Below are 22400 nucleotides of genomic sequence, written 5' to 3'. Positions count from 1 at the left end.
GCATACCTAATAGGACACAGGACCCGATCTCCTCCGCCGCTACCGAAGGCCCCGGTAAGCGGAGGAGGGTGCAGGACTGCGGCGGGAGGGGGCCCATCTCCAGCTGCCGGTGACGATGATCTTGCGGCGAATCCGCTGCAGAGACCACCATTATCGTAAACAGGACCGCCCACTGAAAATATGGATGCCTCGGTTGTGGCGGCAGAAGCTGCTGCCGTGTACCGAGATATCCATCTTTAAAGTGCCGACATATATGTACAGTGGGCGGTCGTGAAGTGGTTAAAAGTTAAAAGTCCCCTTTTAATAGACCTTCTTTACTTTCCTTTTCCCTATACTGTATCTCGGACGTTAATTTATTGCATCTCCGCAGCATACAGAGGAAGATTACCTGAAAAGATTTAAAGTTCGGCCAGATGTGGAAAAGATGAAAGCTGCCATTAACTGAGACCCTACTAATGTATATGACTGGAGAATCCTAGAAGCACCAATGAACCTCTCTGGATACACCATTTCACAACCGAAGCAGAATTTCCATTGCTCAGAGAAATTGGTCCACACTAATACCCGTGTGTGCGACGCTAGGCACTGGTCAGAGCTGGTAAAGGATGACAGTAATTTCTTTTTATACAGTACTTGTAATATTAAAAAATTAAAGTGAATAACTCGAAAGAAAGTATTTTTTACTTCTTAACAAATGAATGGATTGTTTTGGGAAAAATCTGACCCATGATAGCAGTAATGCATATACCCTAGTGAATGAGTACTTCAAGTTAATGACCTACACTAGGGGTTACAATGACTTTCTGTCAGGTCACCTGTGGCCAGGTGACAAATGCACCCCGTTGGAGACAGGGGTGCACCGCAAGGTAGTGAACCCAATAGCAGACTGCTGCGGACAGAGAGGAAGCGTGAGCCCAAGATTCCCCAGGGCGCGGAGTCCAAGGTCCAGCAGGTGTTCACCAGAGCCTGCTACCCCTCCTGAGTATGGCGATACCACATGTGTGGGACTTTTTCACAGCCTGGCCATATACAGAGGCCCAATATACAGGGAGCACCATCAGGTGTTCTAGGAGCTCACAGCCTGGCCATATACAGAGGCCCAATATACAGGGAGCACCATCAGGTGTTCTAGGAGCATAAATTACACAGCTAACTTGTTGACTTTTGAGGGCCCTGGAGCACCAGGACAATGGAAACGCCCACAAAATGACCCCATTTTGGAAAGCTAACACCCCAATATATAATCTATGAGGCATAATGAGTCTTTTGAATGGTTCATTTTTTTCCTGAAGTTTTGGGAAAATGTGGACAAAAAAAATGAAAACGCATTTTTTTTTACGCAAAGTTGTCCATTTATAAGATATTTCCAACACATAGCAAAAATGATACCCCAAAATATATTCTACTACTCCTCCTGAGTATGGCGATACCAAATGTGTGAGACTTTCACACAGCCTGGCCACATACAGAGGCCCAATATTGAAATAGCACCTTCAGGCAATCTCTTTTTTTTTTTTTTTAAATTTTCCTTTTTTTTTATTTCGTTTCTTTTCCAAGAAAACAAAAAGCAAGAAAGTGATACAGGAAACATAAGAAGAGGACTGAGCATAGTCCTATACATCAACATATATATGAGAATTATATTTATTCTCTCTCTTCAACTCTATTTACTATTCATAGTATCTGTATCACTACTAGTTTCAATCCATTCCTCTATGATAGACCAAATACTTTCTACTTCTAAACTAATTTTCAAACTACCCGAGTATTCCATCTCCCACTAAGTATCCATTTATTCTTTATCTAAAGTACTAATTCCCTCCTTAGTCCCGCAGCACTTCCTTCCTCATTTTATCCCCCCTTTCCCTCCCCCCTCATCCCTACCTCTAGACCCCCTTCTTCCCCCAATCCCCTCCTCCAGCCGTCTATCCTCAGGCCGGAGAGAAGAATTAGGAGAAGAGGAGAAAAAAAAAAAAAAAAAAAGGGGAAGAAAAATTTTTCTTAACAAGACAATACAAAACACCCCTCCTCTCCTCCGCCATCCTCCATCCGTGCGCAAAATGTTCTCTCTCCTATTTTCCTTCTTTCATCCATCTACTGCCCTTTATCTTATTCTCCTATTAACTTTTTACCTTCCTCCGACTGTAAAAATAATTCCCAAGGTGCCCATATCATTTTAATTTGCTCTTTCTTATCTATTGTTTTTGGGAGGAGTTTCTCCATTATCCCTATTTTCCTTACTTTTTTCAGCCACATAGATATTGGAGGTGCCTCGGGATCTTTCCATTTTGTTGCAATGCAGCTTTTCGCCGCATTTATCAAATGACACATCATTGATCCCTTATATCTCACCGGATATATTTCAGCATGATGTAGTAGAAAAAACGATGGGTCAACTGGAATATGATATTCCGTAAATACTTGTGTAATTCTCCGTACTGTTTCCCAGAATTGTTGTATTATTGGACATCCCCAAAATGTATGTAGCATTGTCCCTTTCTCCCCACAGCCTCTCCAACATCTATCTGACATTTCAGGAAAAAATGTATTTAAACGCGCTGGCGTATAGTACCATCTTGTTAATATTTTATAATTTAATTCTTGTATTTTCGTGCATCTTGAAGAGTTTAATGCTAAATTTATAATATTTTGGCTTTGTATTGGGGAAAAAACTTGGCCTAAATCTCTCTCCCATTTTACTAGGCTCGACATTCTAAAGTCTTCTGGTGGTGCAGTCAATAATGTGTACATTTTAGAGATCATATGGGCTAGTGGTTCCTTTCCTCCACAGTACTCCTCAAACTTTGTAAGTGCCCGTTTATACTTTTCTGCACCATCCAGAGTCTCCAGAAAGTGTCGTACCTGTCGCGCTTGCCATATCGGTATCTCGCCGCTCCCTCCCCTTTGTGCTATTTCTCCTATTGTCATCCACCCCCTTTCCCCCAGAAAGTGGGAGGCTTGAAATCTACCCTTTTCTTTTAATTTCTTGAGTATATGGGATTCCATACCAGGCTGGAATTCTGGATTTCCTATTATTGGGTAGAGGGGGGAATTATTAGTTGAGAAGTTCGGATTATGACATATTTTATTTCCAGTCCATAAAGTTGGTCCTATCGTTGGGTGAGTTTTAACTGTAAGTGGTAACGCAGAATAGCACCATATTGCCCTATCTAACGGTACAGGGCACGTTTGTTGCTCTATAGTGATCCACAATTTATAATCCCCATGTCTACTCCAATCTGCTATCCTGCCCAACTGGACTGCGTGATAGTACTTTAACATATCCGGTGCTGATATCCCTCCCACCTTCTTGGGTAGGATCAATAATTTCCTACCAATCCTGGGCCTTTTACTCCCCCATATAAATTTTGTAAATAAGGCCCGAATTTGATTGAAGTACGACATGGGGATCTGAATTGGTAGAGCTTGAAAAAGATATAAAAACTTTGGCACTACACTCATTTTCAAAATATTAGATCTCCCAAACCAAGAGTGCATCCCTCTACTCCATCCATCTAACATTGTTCTGATTGTACCCAATAATGGCTTAAAATTTAGTTCAAAAGTATCCTTTAAATCTGGTGGCATTTGAGTACCCAAATAATTCAATGCCCTCGTCGTCCACTTAAACTTAAAACTAAATTCCAAGCCATTCTTAATCGACCCTGGCAGAGCGACCCCCATTGCTTCAGATTTATTATAATTTATTTTAAAGTTTGACATCCTCCCGTAGAGTTCTACTTCTTTCATTAAATTTGGAAGGGATATCTGTGGTTTTGTTAGGGAGAAGAGCATGTCATCTGCGTAGGCCGATACTTTATATTCCCTCCCTCCCATTTGAATACCCACTATATCTCTGTTCTGTCGAATCTTGTTTAATAATGGTTCTAATGTCAGTGCAAATAATAAAGGCGACAGGGGGCAGCCCTGCCTAGTACCATTTGTAATTGCTAGAGGCTCAGAGTATACCCCATTCACTTTTACCAAAGCTCTGGGTCCCGCATACACCCCCGCTATCCACTGAGCCATCCGCTCTCCTAATCCCATTTGTTTTACTGTTCCCAACATAAACTCCCAATTCACTCGATCGAATGCCTTCTCTGCATCTGAGTTCAAGAAAACACTCGATATCTTCTTTTCTTTTACTTGATTTATTAAGTTTAACACTTTAATAGTACTATCCCTTGCTTCTCTATTTGGGATGAACCCGACCTGATCCAAATGTACCAGTTTAGATAAATAGGGCTGTATACGTAATGCCAAGATCTTTGTCAGAATTTTAATATCTACATTTATTAATGATATTGGTCTATAACTGGTGCATGCCCCTGGATCCTTCCCTTCTTTTGGGATAATCGTAATATGTGCTAGTAACGTTTCCGGGGGTAACCTTCTTATTTGTCCTACTGTATTAAACAATTTAGTCATGTATGTCCCTAATAGTGTACTAAAGCTTTTGTAATATTGTATGGTGAACCCATCTGGGCCTGGAGCTTTACCCTGTTTTATTGTTTTCATTATTGATTGCACTTCCTCCAGAGTAATTGGTTTTCCCAAATCTCTTCGCTCTGGAGATGTTAATCTAGTCAGACCTGCTGAAGATATATATTTCTCAACAGCCCCAGAGGGGTTCTCCTTCCCTTGAAGGTTATATAACGCGGCGTAGTATTTCCTAAATTCTTGTGCTATTTCTTTTGAAAGGTGGAATTTTTTATCTTCTTTGGTTTTAATAAATGGGATATATGACCGTGACTGTAATTTTTTCAATTTTTTTGCTAGTAACTTCCCACATTTATCACCTGAGTCATATGTCATCTTCTCTGCATATTGTAGAACCGCTTCAGCCTTATATCTCAAGAGATCCGCTACTTGTCTTCTTAAATGTGTTAATTCAATTCCTATACCCGTTTCTGTCTTTTTTTTATGTTGTATCTCCAATCTCTGTATCTTTTCTAATAGTTCTTTTATTTGTTTTTCTCTAGCTTTCTTAACTCGGGAGCCATGTTTAATTAAAACCCCTCGGATCACTGATTTATGGGCTTCCCAAACTATTCCCGGATCACTTTCTTCATTATCATTTGTCTGGAAATACCACGTTATTTCTTTTTTTACGTCTTCAATTATATCGGGATTCTGTAGTAAACTCTCATTTAATTTCCACCTCCGCTCTGACGTCTGAGTTCCCTCTCCCCAAGTTATTTCCATTGTTACTGGGGCGTGATCTGTCCAAGTTATATTTCCAATTGAAATGTCCTTTATCAAGTGTAGACACTGATGAGGTATCAAAAATAGATCTATTCTTGAATATATTTGATGTGGGTTTGAAAAATATGTATAGTCTTTCTCTCCTGCATGTAATGTGCGCCATCCATCTACTAACTGAAATTCAAATAGTTTTTTTATGATTTGTTTCCTAATTTTATTTGATACTGACGACGTCCCTACTGAGGTATCTTCCTTTGGGTTCAAAGCTATATTCAAATCTCCACCACATATCAATTTGCCCTCTTTAAAGTGCATCAGTTTAGTAATCACCTTTGATAAGAAACTATCTTGATGTATGTTCGGTGCATAAATCGTCGCTAATGTTACATTCTCGCCCCCTATTTTCCCTTTAAGAAATAAGAATCTCCCTCCTGGATCTGCGTATTTATCCGTTAAGGACCATGGTATTCTACTTGCTATTAGGATTGCCACCCCTTTACTTTTAGCTTCCTTATTAGAGGCCTGGTATACATTGGGAAAATTCCTGTTTTGAAGATATGTAGATACCCCCTCTTTAAAATGTGTTTCCTGAATAAATCCTATATCCGTTTTGAGAGATTTTAGTTAGTTTAATAATATTTTCCGCTTCTCTGGGATATTGAGTCCTCTAACATTTAGAGATGTGATCCTTATTGTATCCATCTAACGCACCCGGATTGGCCGGTAGCTGAGAGAGGGGGGGGGGGGTAACAGACAACAATGAAGAAAAAAAAAAAAAAAGGGGGGAAAAATAAATAAATAATTAATTAAATAAAAAATAAAAATAAGGAGAGAGCTCAACCAACTCCTCCTATAGGGGTCTTATGAGGTACGAATTTTATGTTACGGCTTCTACGTGGGATTTCAATTATCCCGTAGTTACCGAAAATAGGGGGAATTAACCTCCAAAGGCTAGAGTGGCTAAGCTCCTGCTGCCCTTCCTCACTATATTAAATTCCTCTTTAAACCCTTCCAGTCTTATTTACCCTGTGATCTCCCCTTTCTCCTTTCCCTTCTCTTACTCTTCTCCCTTCCCTCCTTTCCCCTCCCCTTCACTTTCTGATCTCTATATTAGTATCCCTCCCCTACCTCCAAAATCCTTCAGCCTTCCCCTTTCCCCATTCCCATTTCCTCATAATTCTCTTTTTTATATACACCCATCATTGACATATCTAGTTTTCACTTCATAACCCATATACTTTAACAGGTTATTTTCACATTAATAGAAAGTCAAACATTAATATCATTGTTGTTCATGATCCTCTTATTTCCTATATCATTATTGAGTTCAATTTATGAGTATCCCTTCTATTTATTAAATCTAGTATAAATCTTTTCCCTTCCAACCTCCCCCCCTTTTTCTTATGTATTCATCATCTCTTCTTTTCCATAGTTCCCCCCTTCTGTTTCTCTCCTTATCCCTTTTTCTTCTTTTCCCCTTTTTTAATACAGCATCTTCATATTCCCAGCCTTGACCCACCTGAACCTCCTTATGTGCATTACCTAATCCCCACTATGTGAAAGTGCAGATTCTCAATTTAAAACTGTGTTTTATGTGACGTGCTATTAACTTAATTATGTCACTTTTATTTCCCATGTCTCACTCCCCCCCCCCCCCCCCCGTTGTCCTTATATTTATTTATTAAAAAAAAAAAAAAAAAAAAAATATTCTTTCATATGTACAATAGTGCCAATAATCTCCCTTTCTACCCCCCTCCCCCTCCCCCCATAGACTAACCCCTCTCAATATTCTTATATGTGTACAGTGATGTACGTGGTCAAGTGTTTAATTTATTTGTGTTTCAAAAAAAAAAAAAAAAAAAAAAAAAAAAAAAAAGCCCAGGGTGGTCTATCCTGATCTATTTAATAATATATAGTGCTGTATTATTTATATTCTCTTGTATATTCATTCTAACATATTTTTTTTATCCTCTCCTATTTCGGACATAACTAAACATTCCAATAAGGGTTCCATATCCACATATGAATAAAAAAGAAGGGGGTCAATTGGGGGGGGGGTTCATGTCCAGACTTTACATTAATACCTTCATGGGAGGAGAAAGAAAAAAAAAAAAAAAATTGGGAATGTATACAGTCCATACCATCAATTCATATTTCCCCTTCTCCTCGTTCCAAAAAAAAATCTTGACAGAGGGAAGAAAAAAAAAAAAAAAAAAAAAAAATAAATAAGGGGAAAAACACTCACAGTTTTCCATTTCCCCAACCCAGTCTCTATATTTTATTTCAATTTTCTTCTATTCTTCTACGTTGTGGTTCTCGACCTCTCTCTAGGCCACCTTTCCGACGTGATCTTTCCATTGGTTGTAGCCAATCTGGGACCTCTATCTTTTCTGTTCCCAGAAAATTAAACAGCTCTGGAAGTTCCGACGGTTCAGACAGTAAAAAAGAAAACTACAGAGTCTACAGAGTCCAGCGATATATCTGAAATTTGAAGAAATTGAAGATAGAAGTCGAAGGCTAAATTTACGTTTTAGAGGGATACCGGAAGAAATTGAGGGAGAATCTCTACAAAGAGTAGTTAAAACAATATGCCAGCAGCTAGGGGCGGAATTAATACAGGAACAGAAACAGATTGAATTTGATCGACTACATAGGGCCCTGGGGCCCCGGCCCAATGACCCAGCAAGACCCAGAGATGTGATAGGCCGCTTCCATCATTATGCCCATAAAGAAATAATTAACCGCAAGGCGTGGGAGGTAAAGGTAATGAAATTTGAAGGAATGACAATAAAGATTCTCCCGGACCTTTCATGGGCTACTTTACAACGGAGGTCGCAATTGCGACCGCTTTTGGAAAAAATTAAATCGGGGGGCGGGACTTATAGCTGGGGATACCCGATTACATTATTGGTTAAAAAAGGCCAACTTTCTTTTTTACCTTCAGGCAATCTCATTTCTCAACCACCTATTTCACTTTTGAGGGCCCTGGAGCACCAGGACAACGGAAACGCCCACAAAATGACCCCATTTTGGAAAGCTGACACCCCAACGTATAATCTATGAGGCATAATGAGTTTTTTGAATGGTTCATTTTTTTCCCAGAAGTTTTTTGAAAAAAATGAAAACGCATTTTTTTTTACGCAAAGTTGTCCATTTATAAGATATTTACAACACATATCATGTAAATAGCAAAATAACACCCCAAAATACATTCTTCTACTCATCATGAGTATGGCGATACCACATGTGTGATGCCACGTACACACGGTCGGTTTTCCAGTCGAACAAAAGGAATTCCTCTCAAGCCTGCCTTGCATACACACGGACACACAAAAGTTTGGTGAACTTTTCACTGCCAAGAACGGGGTGACGTAAAAGACTACGACGAGCCCGAAAAAATGAAGTTCTATGTGTAGCGCCCCCTTGCTTTTAGCATGGGCGCTACGCTAAAGTTAATGGGAATGGGAGAATTACTTTGCTCCCATTCGTGTTTGTCTAAATTTGGGACTTCTGTCATCCCAGAAATGTCCACTGGGTCAGTCTGTGGTCAGGGGGTGCAATATCACCCCTTGCCGGCAGTTGACACCAGAGGGGTTCTGGCAGAGCAAGTTTTCCCCAGCAGCCAATTGGAGGAGTTTTTCCCTCGCGGGGCATGCTGGGGGAGAGTATATCTGTGACAGGGGTCATGTGTTGAAAAACTTTCGCGGGGTCCCCGTTCCAGGTGCGGTATCCACCTTCAGGGTACACGCATCCATGGACCCCGCCAGTGCGGCCCACCTGGCCAAAGCTGACAGCTGCATCGAACCTCATCCTTAGGAGAAAAGGGACCCCAGTCTTCAACTGGGTCCCATGACTTGTTGAGAGGATCCCAGTCTGGGATCGGGCATCCGGACCACTGACAGGTATGCTTGCTGTCATCCGGGGGGGCCCATATAGGAAAAGTCAACTGGGATGATTCGCTCTCTTTATTCACCTAAGTCCTTTATTGAAACTGGCCTGTGGCAGAGGCCCTAGAGCCGGGTCTGTGAGGGAGACCCGTTCCTCCCAGCTTTGGCTGCCAGGCCTATTATAGGGGTCTGTCCGGGGGAACTTTACCCACTCTGAGCAAAGTGGTGACGAGTTACTACTATTGGTACTATAAAGAGCAGTATTGATTGCTCCATTCAACATCCAGGCCTGATACCGCAAGGTTCTCTTTCCTTCATCAACCTTGACCTTCCTAATACGTGTTGATGTAGAAGAGACTGGACACTGAAGTGGAGAGAATGGGGCTGCTCACCCCGAAAAGTATGATGAAAAGGGTTTTCCCAGATGGGGTTGTTGCGCAGCTCGGATAGAAAAAAGTTTATACCATGTAGTAAAAAATATGTTTTATTTAATTCACATGTAAAAAATGGGAACAAAGAAGGGTAGCACAGTGGATGGAACATGAGTTATAGCGGGTGCACAAACAGCGTTTACATGAGTGTATAAAACGGTACACAAATGGTGTTTATATGATCAAAAATATGCATTGTAATATAAACTATCTAACGAACGTTTCGACCTTTTAGAGGTCTTCTTCAGAGAATTTTGTGTAGCTGAAAGGGAACAAATAGTAGTTAGACATCTCATGGTTGTAATTTAAATATTGGGAAATACATTATTACGTTTGAAGTTTATGTCTGCTAATACAGAAAAGCCTAAAAATAGGGAAGCAGTGAGCTACAATGCAATACAAGCAGTTCATGTGTATTTAGTACAGAACAATGATGTTAAATGTATTTTTAGTGGATTTTTAGTCCCCTTACATTGATGTGGTGTCTCAGGTAAGTGCTGCGAGCCGGACGGCTAGATCAGATGGCCCACCCAGAAACGCCTCCCATCCCAGGCAATGTGGCAGCTCGCCACGCCATGTGGAGCTCCTCGTTCAACACCACAAGAGGTCACCCCCAAAATAGGTGGGGCGGGTGGTGGAAGGACCGTGCGAAAGCCCGGGAGGGTTGGGGGAGATTAGGGGTAATGGAAAGGAAATCTTAAGAGCCTGTAAGCAAAATAATACGGTGGTATTATGGACTGTATCTTTGTACACATGCATAACAGGCAAATATGGATGAAGTATGGACATTGGGCCTTTAGGATGGATAGGTAAAAGAACACAACACAGGTAGGACCGACATACACTGTCGGTAACAGAGGAAGATGCCAAGGAGTGCTGGTATAGAAATTTAAAATGGTATGTCTCTAAAAGAAGGGTACATCAGTCTCCCTGCAGCAGAGAAAAAAAGGGGGAATGAGGGAAAGGGAGAAAAAGGGAAGAAAAGTGGAAAAAGAAGGGGGAGGAAGGAAAAGATGCTGGAGAGATCCGGAAGAAGGAGAAAGGGGGGAAGAGAAAGAAAAAAGGAAAAGAAACAATGAGGAAATGGGGGAAAAGAGGCTGGGGAGATCCGGGGGAAGGGGAGGGAGGAAAAGAGAGAGAAAGAGGATGGGAGAAAGGGAATGAACAAGGGAGTGAAGGGAGAAAGAAAACTGAAGGTGAAAAAAAGGTAAGAAGGAGTGAGAGAAAATACAGAAAAAAGTGAGCAAAAGTGCTGGAAGCAAAGTGAATAAAGTGGTGACGACAAAAACCAATTGAATGAAATGAGTGAAAGCGGGAAAAAAGGGAAGTGAAAATGAAAAGGATGCAGGAAGTGAAAGGGGGAGGAAGAGGAGTGAGGAAGGATGACAGGAGTGAAGAAACAGAGAAAGTGAAAAAGGGAAAAAGAAGGATGGGGGGGGAGAGTTGGCTAAGGGGAAGAAGGGACAGGTTAGAAATGGCGAGGGGAGGGAAGAAAGGGTGGGGAAGAGGGAAAGGGGGAACAGGGAGGGGGGAAAAGTGAAAAACCAGAAAGTAAAATGGAAAACGTATAGAAACGTATGAGAAAGAAGAAGGTGATGGAGAGGGGGGGTTTGAGGTGTGAGTAGTGAGGATGGGTGGTGTGATGTTGGAGGAGTGATGGAAAATTAGTGATGTGAAAAATAAGGGAGTGCAATATGTGAGGGTGAAAAAACAGCAGAAAGAGGTGATGGGAAGGGGCCTGGGTAGTGACGAACAGATGAGGGGATGGACACAAGGTTGGGATGGGGAGAGTGGTACCTTTAGAATGTAGAGAGATGTTAGAAAATTTAAAACAAATTCGCAGGCTTCCTAGGCATGAATCACAAGGTTGGATCAGAATGCTGCTGGTGTAAAAGTAGCAGCAGCAAGCGGACAGTGTGGTTTTCTCTGTAAGGAGAAATGGTGAAGAAATGCATTAGGAAAAAGCCTAGCCAAAAACGGCAGGGAAAGGTTTGGGGATTATGCAAACCTAATCTTACCCACAGCGCAGGGATGAGCGGTGTGCCGTGAATTAAGGTGCCAATGTGATCCTATCAGTGGGCCATAGAGAGCATAGCTATATATGGTGCACCTGGCCTAATTAGGGGGTGGGAGACGAATCAATCTGGATCTGATTGATCCCGGTCCGCCCCTAGGCCTCATTACTACAAAAAAGTCGCCATCACCCTCCCAGGGCGATCAATGTCCCCTGCACATACCTGGTGAATGGCCAGGACTATGGCGGCGGCGCTGTTTGTGCACCCGCTATAACTCATGTTCCATCCACTGTGCTACCCTTCTTTGTTCCCATTTTTTACATGTGAATTAAATAAAACATATATTTTTTACTACATGGTAAAAACTTTTTTCTATCCGAGCTGCTCAACAACCCCATCTGGGAAAACCCTTTTCATCATACGTGTTGATGTTGGCCCTGTTTGGCCTGGGCAATAAAGCATTGAAAACCCTTTTATTGGCTGTCTGGACCTTCACTCACTACCACTGTTCTCACAATTGCACCCCTAGACACCGCCAGGGTAACTTAGCAGGCCGATCCTAAAATCAACCAGCGACTCCTTTGGGGGTGAGCGCTACATATGCTTTCGAGCATGCCTCGATTTGTTCCTGAGAATGCGTCGGAATTTAGCGCGTTGGGATTTGTACACACGATCGGAAATTCCGATCAGTTTTTTTTACCGACGGGAAAATAGTGAACCTGCTCCCTATCTGTTTCCAGCAGTTTTTCCATTGGAAAAAGTCTGATGGAGCATACACACGCATTCCCAACCAAAAGCTATCATCAGACTTTTTCCAACAGGAAAACCGATCGTGTGTACGGGGCATGAGACTTTTACACAGCCTGGCCACATACAGAGGCCCAACATTCAAGGAACACCATGAGGTGTTCTAGGAACACACCAAGAATTACACCCCAAAATACATTCTGCTGAGCAAAGGGTAAACAAAAGATTACCTGTGGTTTTAGTAGCACAGTTGTCCACAGGAGGAGAGCACTGGTCCAGGCAGCAGGCAGGGGCTTGGTCAGCAGAAGCGAATGCAATTGTCCAGGCAACAGGCAGGAATACTGTCCATAGTCAGTACAGGCAACAGGCAGTGATACTGTCCATATACAGTCCAGGGTCAGTACAGGCAGAGATTGTCAGCAGTGCCAAAATATCGGTCCTGGTAGTAGGCAGGGACATGGTCCATGTGGTGTGGTCAGTTCATGCGACGGGCAGAGGCATGATGGCAGAAGTCCTACAGGCAGAAGTAGGGCCTCGTTCAGAACAGCATGGGGACAGGGTAGAGGCTTCTCCCACCCAAATCTCTTTGAAGCCTCCGAGTCTCCAGACCCTAATCTAGGAATGAGAAAACAAAAATATATATATATTTTTCTTCATCCAGAAAAACAATTCTGGAGCCCCTCACATATGCGAGACCCCTGTGTTATGAATCCCACTAGTCCAGTGGCAGGGTACAAGATCAGTCCAAGAGGCAGGCAAAAAGCATTGTCAAACAGTCCAGGGTCAGTTCCAGATCAGGCAGAGGTATCTACAGAATAGGTAAGCTGCAGATGGGTATTGAGCAGGCTGCATTGATGGGCAATTGTGGTCGTCGGAAAAAATAGAGAACCTGCTCTCAATCTTTTGTTGGCGGAAATTCCGATAGCAAAAGTCCGATGGAGCCTACACACGGTTGGAATTTCCGACCGAAAGCTCACATCAGACTTTTCTTGTCGGAATTTCCGATCGTGTGTACGCGGCATAAGTCTTGTTCAGTGGCGGCTGGTGCTCAACATTTTTGGGGGGGGGCGCAAACGAAAAAAAAAAATTGCAGCCTCACTGTGCCCAACAAATGCAGCCACTGTGCTATCAATTGTCACCACTGTGCCATGCCATTAAACGCAGCCACTGTGCTATTAATTGTCACCACTGTGCCATGCCATCAAACGCAGCCACTGTGCCATCAATTCGCACCACTGTGCCATGCCATCAAACGCAGCCACTGTGCCATCAATTGTCACCACTGTGCCATGCCATCAAACGCAGCCACTGTGCCATGCCATCAAACGCAGCCACTGTGCCATCAATTGTCACCACTGTGCCCTTTAATTGTCGCCGCTGTGCCCTTTAATTGTCCCCACTGTGCCCATTGTCCCCACTGTGCCTATTGTCGCCACTGTGCCCATTGATGTCGCCGCTGTGCCCTGTAAAGTGCCCCTTCCCCCCCCCCGCCCGGCACTTACCTTTACTGGAGTCAGCCATCCACGTCCCTCAAAGTCTTCTACCACCCTCGATGACTGACAGGCGTCTCAGCCAATCAGGTTACCGGTAGCCAGAATCAGCCATCCTGATTGGCTGAGACGCCTGTCAGTCTTATCCAAGGAGCGCATCCCTAGTGCGTTCCTTGTATAAGCTTCCGGGACCCGAGGGCTGTACTCGAAAAAGCCTATCAGAGCCGTTGGCTCTCATAGGCACTTCCGTACAGCCAACCAGCTGCCGTTATTCAGATGGCCGGACATGAGCGCCGACCATCTGAATAGAACAGCGGCAGCGGCGATAATAACATAGATTCGTGCAATGCATGAATCTATGTTATTAGACTCGGTGGCAGTGAGAGCCAGAGGGGGCGGCGCTCCAGCGCCCTCTATGGACGAACTGCCACTGGTCTTGTTACTATGGGTAAGAGCCAGACCTGTCTCTGTCACAGAAAGGTGCGGCTGTATGTAGTCCAAGAATCTGTAGGACAGGCATGGATAGAGTAGGGTTCAGTATACCCCCCCAGGGAAGCATCAACCACCGTGGTTGATATCTGTCCTAGTAACAACGGCCATCGGGACAGAGAGGCATGAGATCGAAGCCAGGAGGCCGGGTCCCTGGCCCTTGGCCTGGATTTGGTGGTATCTGCCCCAGTCAGTTGTTCTGGAGAGAACCCTTGCTTCTCTTTTTACCGGGAGGAGCGGGTAGTATTTCCAGAATGTGATTAGGTGGGAGAGATAGGGGTTGTGGGTAGTAGCCTGCTTAGGTGGGCTCTCCCCGACCTCTTCTCCTACCTTCCTGGCTGGGAAGGGTGCTGCCGGTCCGGACCGGGGGTCAGGGACCGTTGAAAAGCCTGTGGAGATAGTGCCCCTGGAGTGGCAGTCCAGGGGTGCCATACATTGCACGAGTGTTGAGGGGCACTCATCGTGTGGCACCTTAGGTCACTGATCTCCACATTCACACTTTTCACACCTGCCTCTTGGGCCGGGCCTTTTGGCTAGGACCAGAGGAATTTTTGTTTCCTGGCCGGAGGGCCGGCCAACTTATTGCACGTTGGTCACTTTACCTCACTCTCCCATCTTCCTTCTTCCCCACTTTCCTTTTTTATTTTACCCTGTGTTTGTCGCGTTTTTGTCTTTTTTGTTTGGTGCGTGCACTTTAAGTGTGGCGAGTAGGGTGCTGGTCCTCGGGCCAAGCTCTGAAAGTCTTGGGAGTCGGTGGACATGGCCTTCTGGCTTAGTTCGCTGGCTCTTATGGGGTCTCCCTTCGTGGGAGCCTCACCGAGGAGGGTTCTGTTTCGGCAGTCCCTCCGAGGATGTTGGGTCCTTGTGTCTTCGGCTGCTTGGGCCAAGATGGGTCCGTATGGCTTCGGCTGTATGGGCCACAGTTACTCTTTTCCCTGCCAGGAGCCTAACGCCCCGGGGATCAGAGCTGGGTCCTTTTCGGAGGACCACTTGACGATGCACCCGTCACAGTTTTTTGTGTTTCACTCTTTATGTGTGTGCACATTTTTTCCTGCACCGGGTGGAGTTTTTTGGTTGTGTTTTGCACGCCACAGGCTTTTCAACAGAAAAAAAACAACGGCCATGGGCCCCCGGGTGCCTTATGGTAAATCATGGTTGGACTCACAAGGTCTGAGTCTCCATATAGATACATTTCTAGATCAGATCACACAAAGAGCAGGTACAGTAGATTTATTTTTGCGGATTGCTTTTGGCGGGACAGGATGACGGAGCACAGCGAGAAATAATTGGAAGCCCCTTGGGGAAATGGCCGACATTTGGCACTTTGATTTATTACACATATACGGTTTGCTCTGATACTGACGTCATTGTCCAGCTGTCTTCTCTACCTGAACCGCCTGCTGGGAATTCTGGGAGCCCCCACAACGCAGCTCATCTCTGCAAACACACTTCTTTTATTTAAAGTTATTTTTTCGTTAAAGTGAACCTGTCATGAACCCCGATGAGTAAACGCAGGACAAAACGCACAAGTTAACTTCAGTGAAAACCACATCAATCCAGTATATCTAGAAACAAAGGCGGGTGACGTTATATGACAATCCTGCTCTTGGTCACAGCTCCCTGTTGGTGGTAAGTAGACATGTGCAATATTTTAAGTTAAGAATACGTTTTCCGTCAATTTTCGTTATTTTAGTTGATTCGTTAACATACGAATGAACGAACGGTTTAGCGCAATTAATAACAAATAACGATATTTTCAAAATAACGAATATGAAAAACAACGAAGATACGAAGGATGAAAGAAACGAAAACATAGAAACAACGAAAATACCGAACCCAAAAAAAAACAATTACGAAAAACAAAATGAACGAAAATGCAAACTTTCTAATATTTGAAGACCGAAAAGAAAACAACTGAAATGCCGAACAAAGACTAAAAAAAGAAAATCAAAACTAACGAAAAATAAATTACGAATCTTCGGAAAACGGAAATGAAAACAACGAAAATACGAAATAATGTAAATTAGCTTTCGTTAGTACTGAAATATTTCTGGACATTGACCAATAGCCGCTGAGCGCTGTCCCTTCTTTCTCATTACCTCCTGGGTCCTTGTGTCTTTTTCTGTGTTAGACTGCAGTGCATCTCATTTCTAGATTTGTATTTGTAATATCTGACATATTTTAGTTTTCTTCTACGTCAGACTTCATTCTAGACAGGGTGTGTGTGCTAACTAAGACAGTCAAGTCAATCGCAGTAAAGTACGAATTACAAAATTATGGCGAGTAGTGTGTCGAATAAACGTAAAATGTATTCTAACAGAATTACGAATGCAATAAAATCTACAAAAGTACGTTTTTACAATCAAAGGAAATTAGACACGAAAATACGAATGATCATAAAGCAACGAAGATATATTTCTTACGAAAATACGAATGCGGCATGATGGAAAATATAATGTAAATACGAATAGCAAAACAACGAAAATTAAACAAACGTAAAAACGAAGGAATGGATAAAATCATTTTAAAAATACGAACGCGGCAGAATACAAAATCTAACGAAAATACGAATCTCGATTCAACGAAAAATAAACTAACAGAAAAAAACGGAAACGGAAAAAAGAGTGTTACGAAAATACTAAAGAGTACGAATACGATAACCAACGTCTTACGAAATAATTACGACTCGTTACAAATCACGATAAACGAACAGAAACGAAACAGAAATAAACAAAATTCTTTGCTGTGCACATGTCTAGTGGTAAGCGGCTTCTTTGACCAATAGGAAGGCTCAGGAGGCAGGAAGTACGGGGCAAATTTGGCTTTCATAGGAAATGTATAAATCTAAAAGCACCCACTCCAAATACTTACACCTAAATTAAAAAGATTGCTGCTGTCCTAAAAACTGATCCAGTGTTCCAACAAATTGTGCATACACACTATATTGTCAAAAGTATTGGGACACCGGGCCAGATTCAGAAAAGAGATACAACGGCATATCTCCTGATACGCCGTCGTATCTCTGAGTTCTGTCGGTCGTATCTATGTGCCTGATTCAGAGAATCAGTTACGCATAGATATTCCTAAGATCCGACAGGTGCAAGTGTCTTACACCGTCGTATTTTAGGCTGCAATTTCAGGCTGGCCGCTAGGTGGCGCTTCCGTATTTTTACGCGAGGAATATGCAAATTAGTATTTACGCCGATTCAGAAACGAACGACCGCCCGGCGCTTTTTTTTTACGTCGATTGCGTTCGGCTTTTTCCGGCGTATAGGTATCCCTGCTATATGAGGCGTAGCTAATGTTAAGTATGGCCGTCGTTCCCGCGCCGAGTTTTGAATTTTTTGAAGAGTTGTTATTGCTGCAAAGGGCGGGACCAACTCAATATTGAACCCTACGGACTAAGACTGAGATGCCATTAAAGTTCAAGTGTGTGTAAAGGCAGGCGTCCCAATACTATTGGTAATATAGTGTATATTCACAGGGTTGTACCTGTATATATACAAACCACAAACAACCATAACTGTCAAATGAATTTCAAATAAATATACATGTAATGCCCCGGACACACGATCGGTTTTCACGTCGGAAAAAAGTTGGATGGTTTTTCAGACGGAATTCCTCTCAAGCCTGCCTTCCATACACACGGTCACACAAAAGTTCGGTGAACTTTTGACTGCCAAGAACGCGGTGACGTAAAAGACTACGACGAGCCGAGAAAATTAAGTTCTATGCTTCCGAGCATGCGTCAAATCGTTTCTGAGCATGCGTCGGAATTTAGTGCATTGGGATTTGTACACACGATTGGACATTACGATCAGTTTTTTTCCTGATGGGAAAAAAGAGAACCTGCTCTCTATCTTTTTCCGGCAGTTTTGGAGCATGTCTGATGGAGCATACACACGGTCAGGATTCCCGACCAGACCAGACTTTTTCCAACAGGAAAACCGATCGTGTGTACGGGGCTTTAGTGTAGCACCCTCTACCTTAGGTAGATGGTAAGTGCAAGGGTTTTTTGTGTTAGCTGCCAGTGTAGGTAAATTTAAGCAGACCTATGCTGTGAGCTAGGCCTGTTTGTTTTGATCTGGGGCACGGGAGTGGTTTAATATAGCAGTAGGTGACTGACATGTACTTTAGCTCTTGGGTGCCCCCTCTGTTTCCAGGGAGAATGTTCTGGAAAAGGGGCAGGGCAGAGAGTTGGAGTGACATGGGGTGCATTTGAGGAGCTCTGACCAATCCCCAACTAGGATTGGCAGGGGGCAGGCCTCCTATGTATACCCATGGTCAGCCTGCTGGGGGAGGAGTTGTTTGGCTGGGTGAACTGAAGTATGTAGGGTTAGAGGGAGAGACTGTAGGATTTTTTGTCAAATCGATGCAGTCAGGACGGCGGGCAGGATTTGCAAGTCGGACTTGCTGGGATCAGTAGTCCATCACCATTTAATGGTCTCAAGTGAACGGTTGCTGCCATAAATGGGTACTGCCAGGGCTGGTGAAGAGATTTTTGACACATTAGGCGAAACCATCAAATGCAGCCTAACAGCACTAATCAAATGCATGCAGCCTCACTAGTATCGATCAAATGCAGCCTCACCAGCACCGATCAAATGCAGCCTCACCAGCGCCCATCAAATGCAGCCTCACCAGCGCCCATCAAATGCAGCATCACCAGCACCCATCAAATGCAGCCTCACCAGCACAGATCAAGTGCAACTTCACCGGGGGGGTACACACAAATCAGTGATTGGCAGACTATTATACACTATATCTGTATATACATTTTACAAAATTATTATGCGATTTCAGTAACAGTGAAAACTTTTACATATCAGGTGATGGTCGGACTGGGGCTCACCTCTGCAGCTGTATACTAGTCTCTCTGCATCTGACGACGTGACCCTGCCACTGCCAGTGCAAGGAACAAACAATTTTAAACTCTGCCCGCCTCAAGTCCAGGCAGGCTCCACCTGTCACCAAGCCCAGAGCGCCGCCAGTGACTCCACTAAAACCTGCCATTGTTCAGGACACGCAAGGCCAGGAGAGAGAGACATGGGGGGACCGCACGGCACTGGGAAGAGGGGCAGAGCTGGCTGTAGCGGGACATCAGAGACTGGTGGTGGTTGTGATGACATGACAGTGACTGCACACGATGGGAAACACAGACAGGTCACCGGCAGTCTGGCACTGATGTTCAGAGGTGCGCAGCACAGGAGATGTTTCCTTTCCTTCCTCCATTTGATTCACTCAGGACACTGTCACAGACGAAACAGTTCTCCGCCCGCTGTGCCTCTGACACTGTCCGGAGGGACTCGGGAGCGGCTGCCTGTTGTGTTGAGATTGAGTTTCTGGCTGCCGAGAGAGGGTCACCAGCGGCCGGGCGCCCCAGTCCGCCTAGTGGTAGCACCGGCCCTGGGTACTGCAGGCCCGGCCTACAAAGGGTCGTCAAATAAATTAACTAGGACTTATTCAGAGTGAGGCCTAGTCGTGTTCTGATGGGGTGACAGGATTACTAAGGCCACTTCCACACAAGTCTGTCTGCTCCACACAGAGTCCGCCTGCTCCCGCCAGCTCAGCGAGAGATCAGTCCGTTGATCTCCGCGGATGCTCACTGAGCAGGGAGGGGCTTGTCAGGCGCCACTGTCTCCTATGGAGAGGTTGGACAAAAACGGACAGCATGTCTGTTTTCATCAGATCTAACCCGATCCGCCATGGACGGATGGGGACGTATCGCCATTCGTCTGTTTTTAGCAGATCGGATTGGGTCGGATGTCAGCGGACATGTCTCCACTGACATCCGACGCTCCATAGAGATGCATGGAGCGGCCCGTTCAGGTCCGCCGTCAAAACTGACAAGCGGACCTGAACGGTCCGTTCCAGGTGAAAGGACCGTTCAGAAAGACTATAACAGAAAGTAGTGTGCTGGAGGAAAAAGTGTTCTGAGGTAAAAGTCCTTCAAGTAGTGTGCTGGAGGAGAAAAGTGTTCCGAGGTAAAATTCCATCAAGTAGTGTACTGGAGGAAAAAGTGTTCTGAGGTAAAATTCCATCAAGTAGTGTGCTGGAGGAAAAAGTGTTCTGAGGTAAAAGTCTGTCAAGTGGTGTGCTGGAGGAGAAAAGTGTTCTGAGGTAAAAGTCCTTCAAGTAGTGTGCTGGAGGAGAAAAGTGTTCTGAGGTAAAAGTCTGTCAAGTGGTGTGCTGGAGGAGAAACGTGTCCTGAGGTAAAAGTCCTTCAAGTAGTGTGCTGGAGGAGAAAAGTGTTCTGAGGTAAAATTCCATCAAGTAGTGTACTGGAGGAAAAAGTGTTCTGAGGTAAAAGTCTGTCAAGTGGTGTGCTGGAGGAGAAAAGTGTCCTGAGGTAAAAGTCCTTCAAGTAGTGTGCTGGAGGAGAAAAGTGTTCTGAGGTAAAATTCCATCAAGTAGTGTACTGGAGGAAAAAGTGTTCTGAGGTAAAAGTCCATCAAGTAGTGTGCTGGAGGAAAAAGTGTTCTGAGGGAAAAGTCCATCAAGTAGTGTGCTGGAGGAAAAAGTGTTCTGAGGTAAAAGTCTGTCAAGTTTAGGGTCAGCCATCTTGTCCTTTTTGAGAAGTGTGACGCAGTTACTATATTCTTCAAAAGTACCAATTTTTTCTATGGGCATCCCATGTCTTTTCCAAAAACCAAGTTCAATCCCCTAATAAAATAATAAAAACAAGCGAGAGACTGTTCATTGACTAAAGGAGTGTGTTTAATGGATGTCTGGCAGCAGGGTGGAATGTGTGGATGCTGTAACTCGTAGCAACCAACCGCTACATAAGCATGCCAAAATATTAAATAAAAGTGCTACATTTATAGAATGAAGAAAGTGTCCAGAGCTTCAATGACAAAGTGCACAATTCTCAATTCTTCAATTCTCTTTTGCAAAATTCTCTTTTAAGAATTAATGAAATATATTCTCAGTGCTCCAAACCACCCGGGCCGTGACCCTTCACCTTCACATCAGAAAACACACCGGATTTCCTATTTTACCAGTGAGTCATTAAGATTGTCCAGGACCACCTCCTCTATATAGGTTGTCCAATCATCTCATGCAATGCCCTAGATGTACAAAATGAAGTAAGAAAAAAAGCTTTATGACAGGGGTATTGAATTAAAACTTACGGTGTGACACAGAGTTCGGAGGTCAGAAGTAAGTGACACAGAGGTCAGTAGTGAGGCAGAGTCCAGGGCTCAGAAGAAGTAAGTGTGGCACAGGACAGCAGTGAGGCAGAGTTCAGGGGTCAGGAGTGAGTTCAGAGGTCAATAAAAGTGGTGCAGAGTTCAGTATAAATGGTGCAGAGTTCAGAGGTCAGTAGAAGCGGTGCAGAGGTCGGTATAAATGGTGCAGAGTTCAGAGGTCAGTAGAAGCGGTGCAGAGGTCAGTATAAATGGTGCAGAGTTCAGTGGTCAGTATAAATCAGGGGTCTCAAACTCAAATTACCTGAGGGCCACAAGACAAGTTCATATGCCATGGGGGGCCGCATGCAAACTTTCAAACTTCAAAAACAACAGTACTGATGTCAGCGAACACATTATTAACCCCCAGCACTGGTGTCAGCGAGCGCATTATTACCACCAGCACTGGTGTAAGGCAGGGTTTGACAAATTTGCTTGGAATCTAGGAGCCAGCTAAAAAAGTTAGGAGCCAGAAAACGCACCCCGTCCCGACGGGCTTGAGCGCAGAAGCGAACACATACGCGAGCAGCGCCTGCATATGTAAACGGTGTTCAAACCGCACATGTGAGGTATCGCTGCGTATGGTAGAGCGAGAGCAATAATTCCAGCACTAGACCTCCTCTGTAACTTAAAACATGCAACCTGTAGATTTTTTAAACGTCGCCTATGAAGATTTTAAAGGGTAAAAAAGTTTGTCGGCATTCCACGAGCGGACGCAATTTTGAAGCGTGACATGTTGGGTATGAATTTACTCGGCGTAACATTATCTTTCATAATATTAAAAAAAATGGGGATAACTTTACTGTTGTCTTATTTTTTAATTAAAAAAAAGTGTAATTTTTTCCCAAAAAAGTGCGCTTGTAAGACCGCTGCGCAAATACGGCGTAACAGAAAGTATTGCAACGATCGCAATTTTATTCTCTAGGGTGTTAGGATAAAAAATATATATAAT

The 22400-nt window shown here is 43.8% G+C and overlaps 1 protein-coding gene and 1 long non-coding RNA gene across 2 annotated transcripts in view; one reads left to right on the top strand and one right to left on the bottom strand.

The window, feature by feature from the left end:
* MRPL48 (mitochondrial ribosomal protein L48) overlaps window positions 1-669 on the top strand; it is a 32469-nt gene extending 31800 nt beyond the window's left edge. Inside the window, exon 8 of the mRNA XM_040339799.1 lies at window positions 371-669. Coding sequence (XP_040195733.1) covers window positions 371-445 — 75 coding nt within the window. The 3' untranslated portion in view covers window positions 446-669. The remainder of the gene's footprint in view (window positions 1-370) is intronic.
* An 8906-nt stretch (window positions 670-9575) lies between these two features.
* LOC120928460 lies at window positions 9576-11600 on the bottom strand. The gene is made up of 3 exons (XR_005747193.1): window positions 11542-11600; window positions 11321-11449; window positions 9576-10228 (listed from the first exon to the last, which is right to left on the bottom strand). It is a non-coding gene; the product is annotated as an uncharacterized LOC120928460 (long non-coding RNA).
* Between the last annotated feature and the right edge of the window lie 10800 nt (window positions 11601-22400).

Source organism: Rana temporaria, chromosome 2 (assembly GCF_905171775.1).
Source record: "Rana temporaria chromosome 2, aRanTem1.1, whole genome shotgun sequence".
Taxonomy (NCBI): domain Eukaryota; kingdom Metazoa; phylum Chordata; class Amphibia; order Anura; family Ranidae; genus Rana; species Rana temporaria.
Note: the sequence above shows the minus strand (reverse complement) of the source record. Positions and strands in the feature narration are given on the sequence as shown.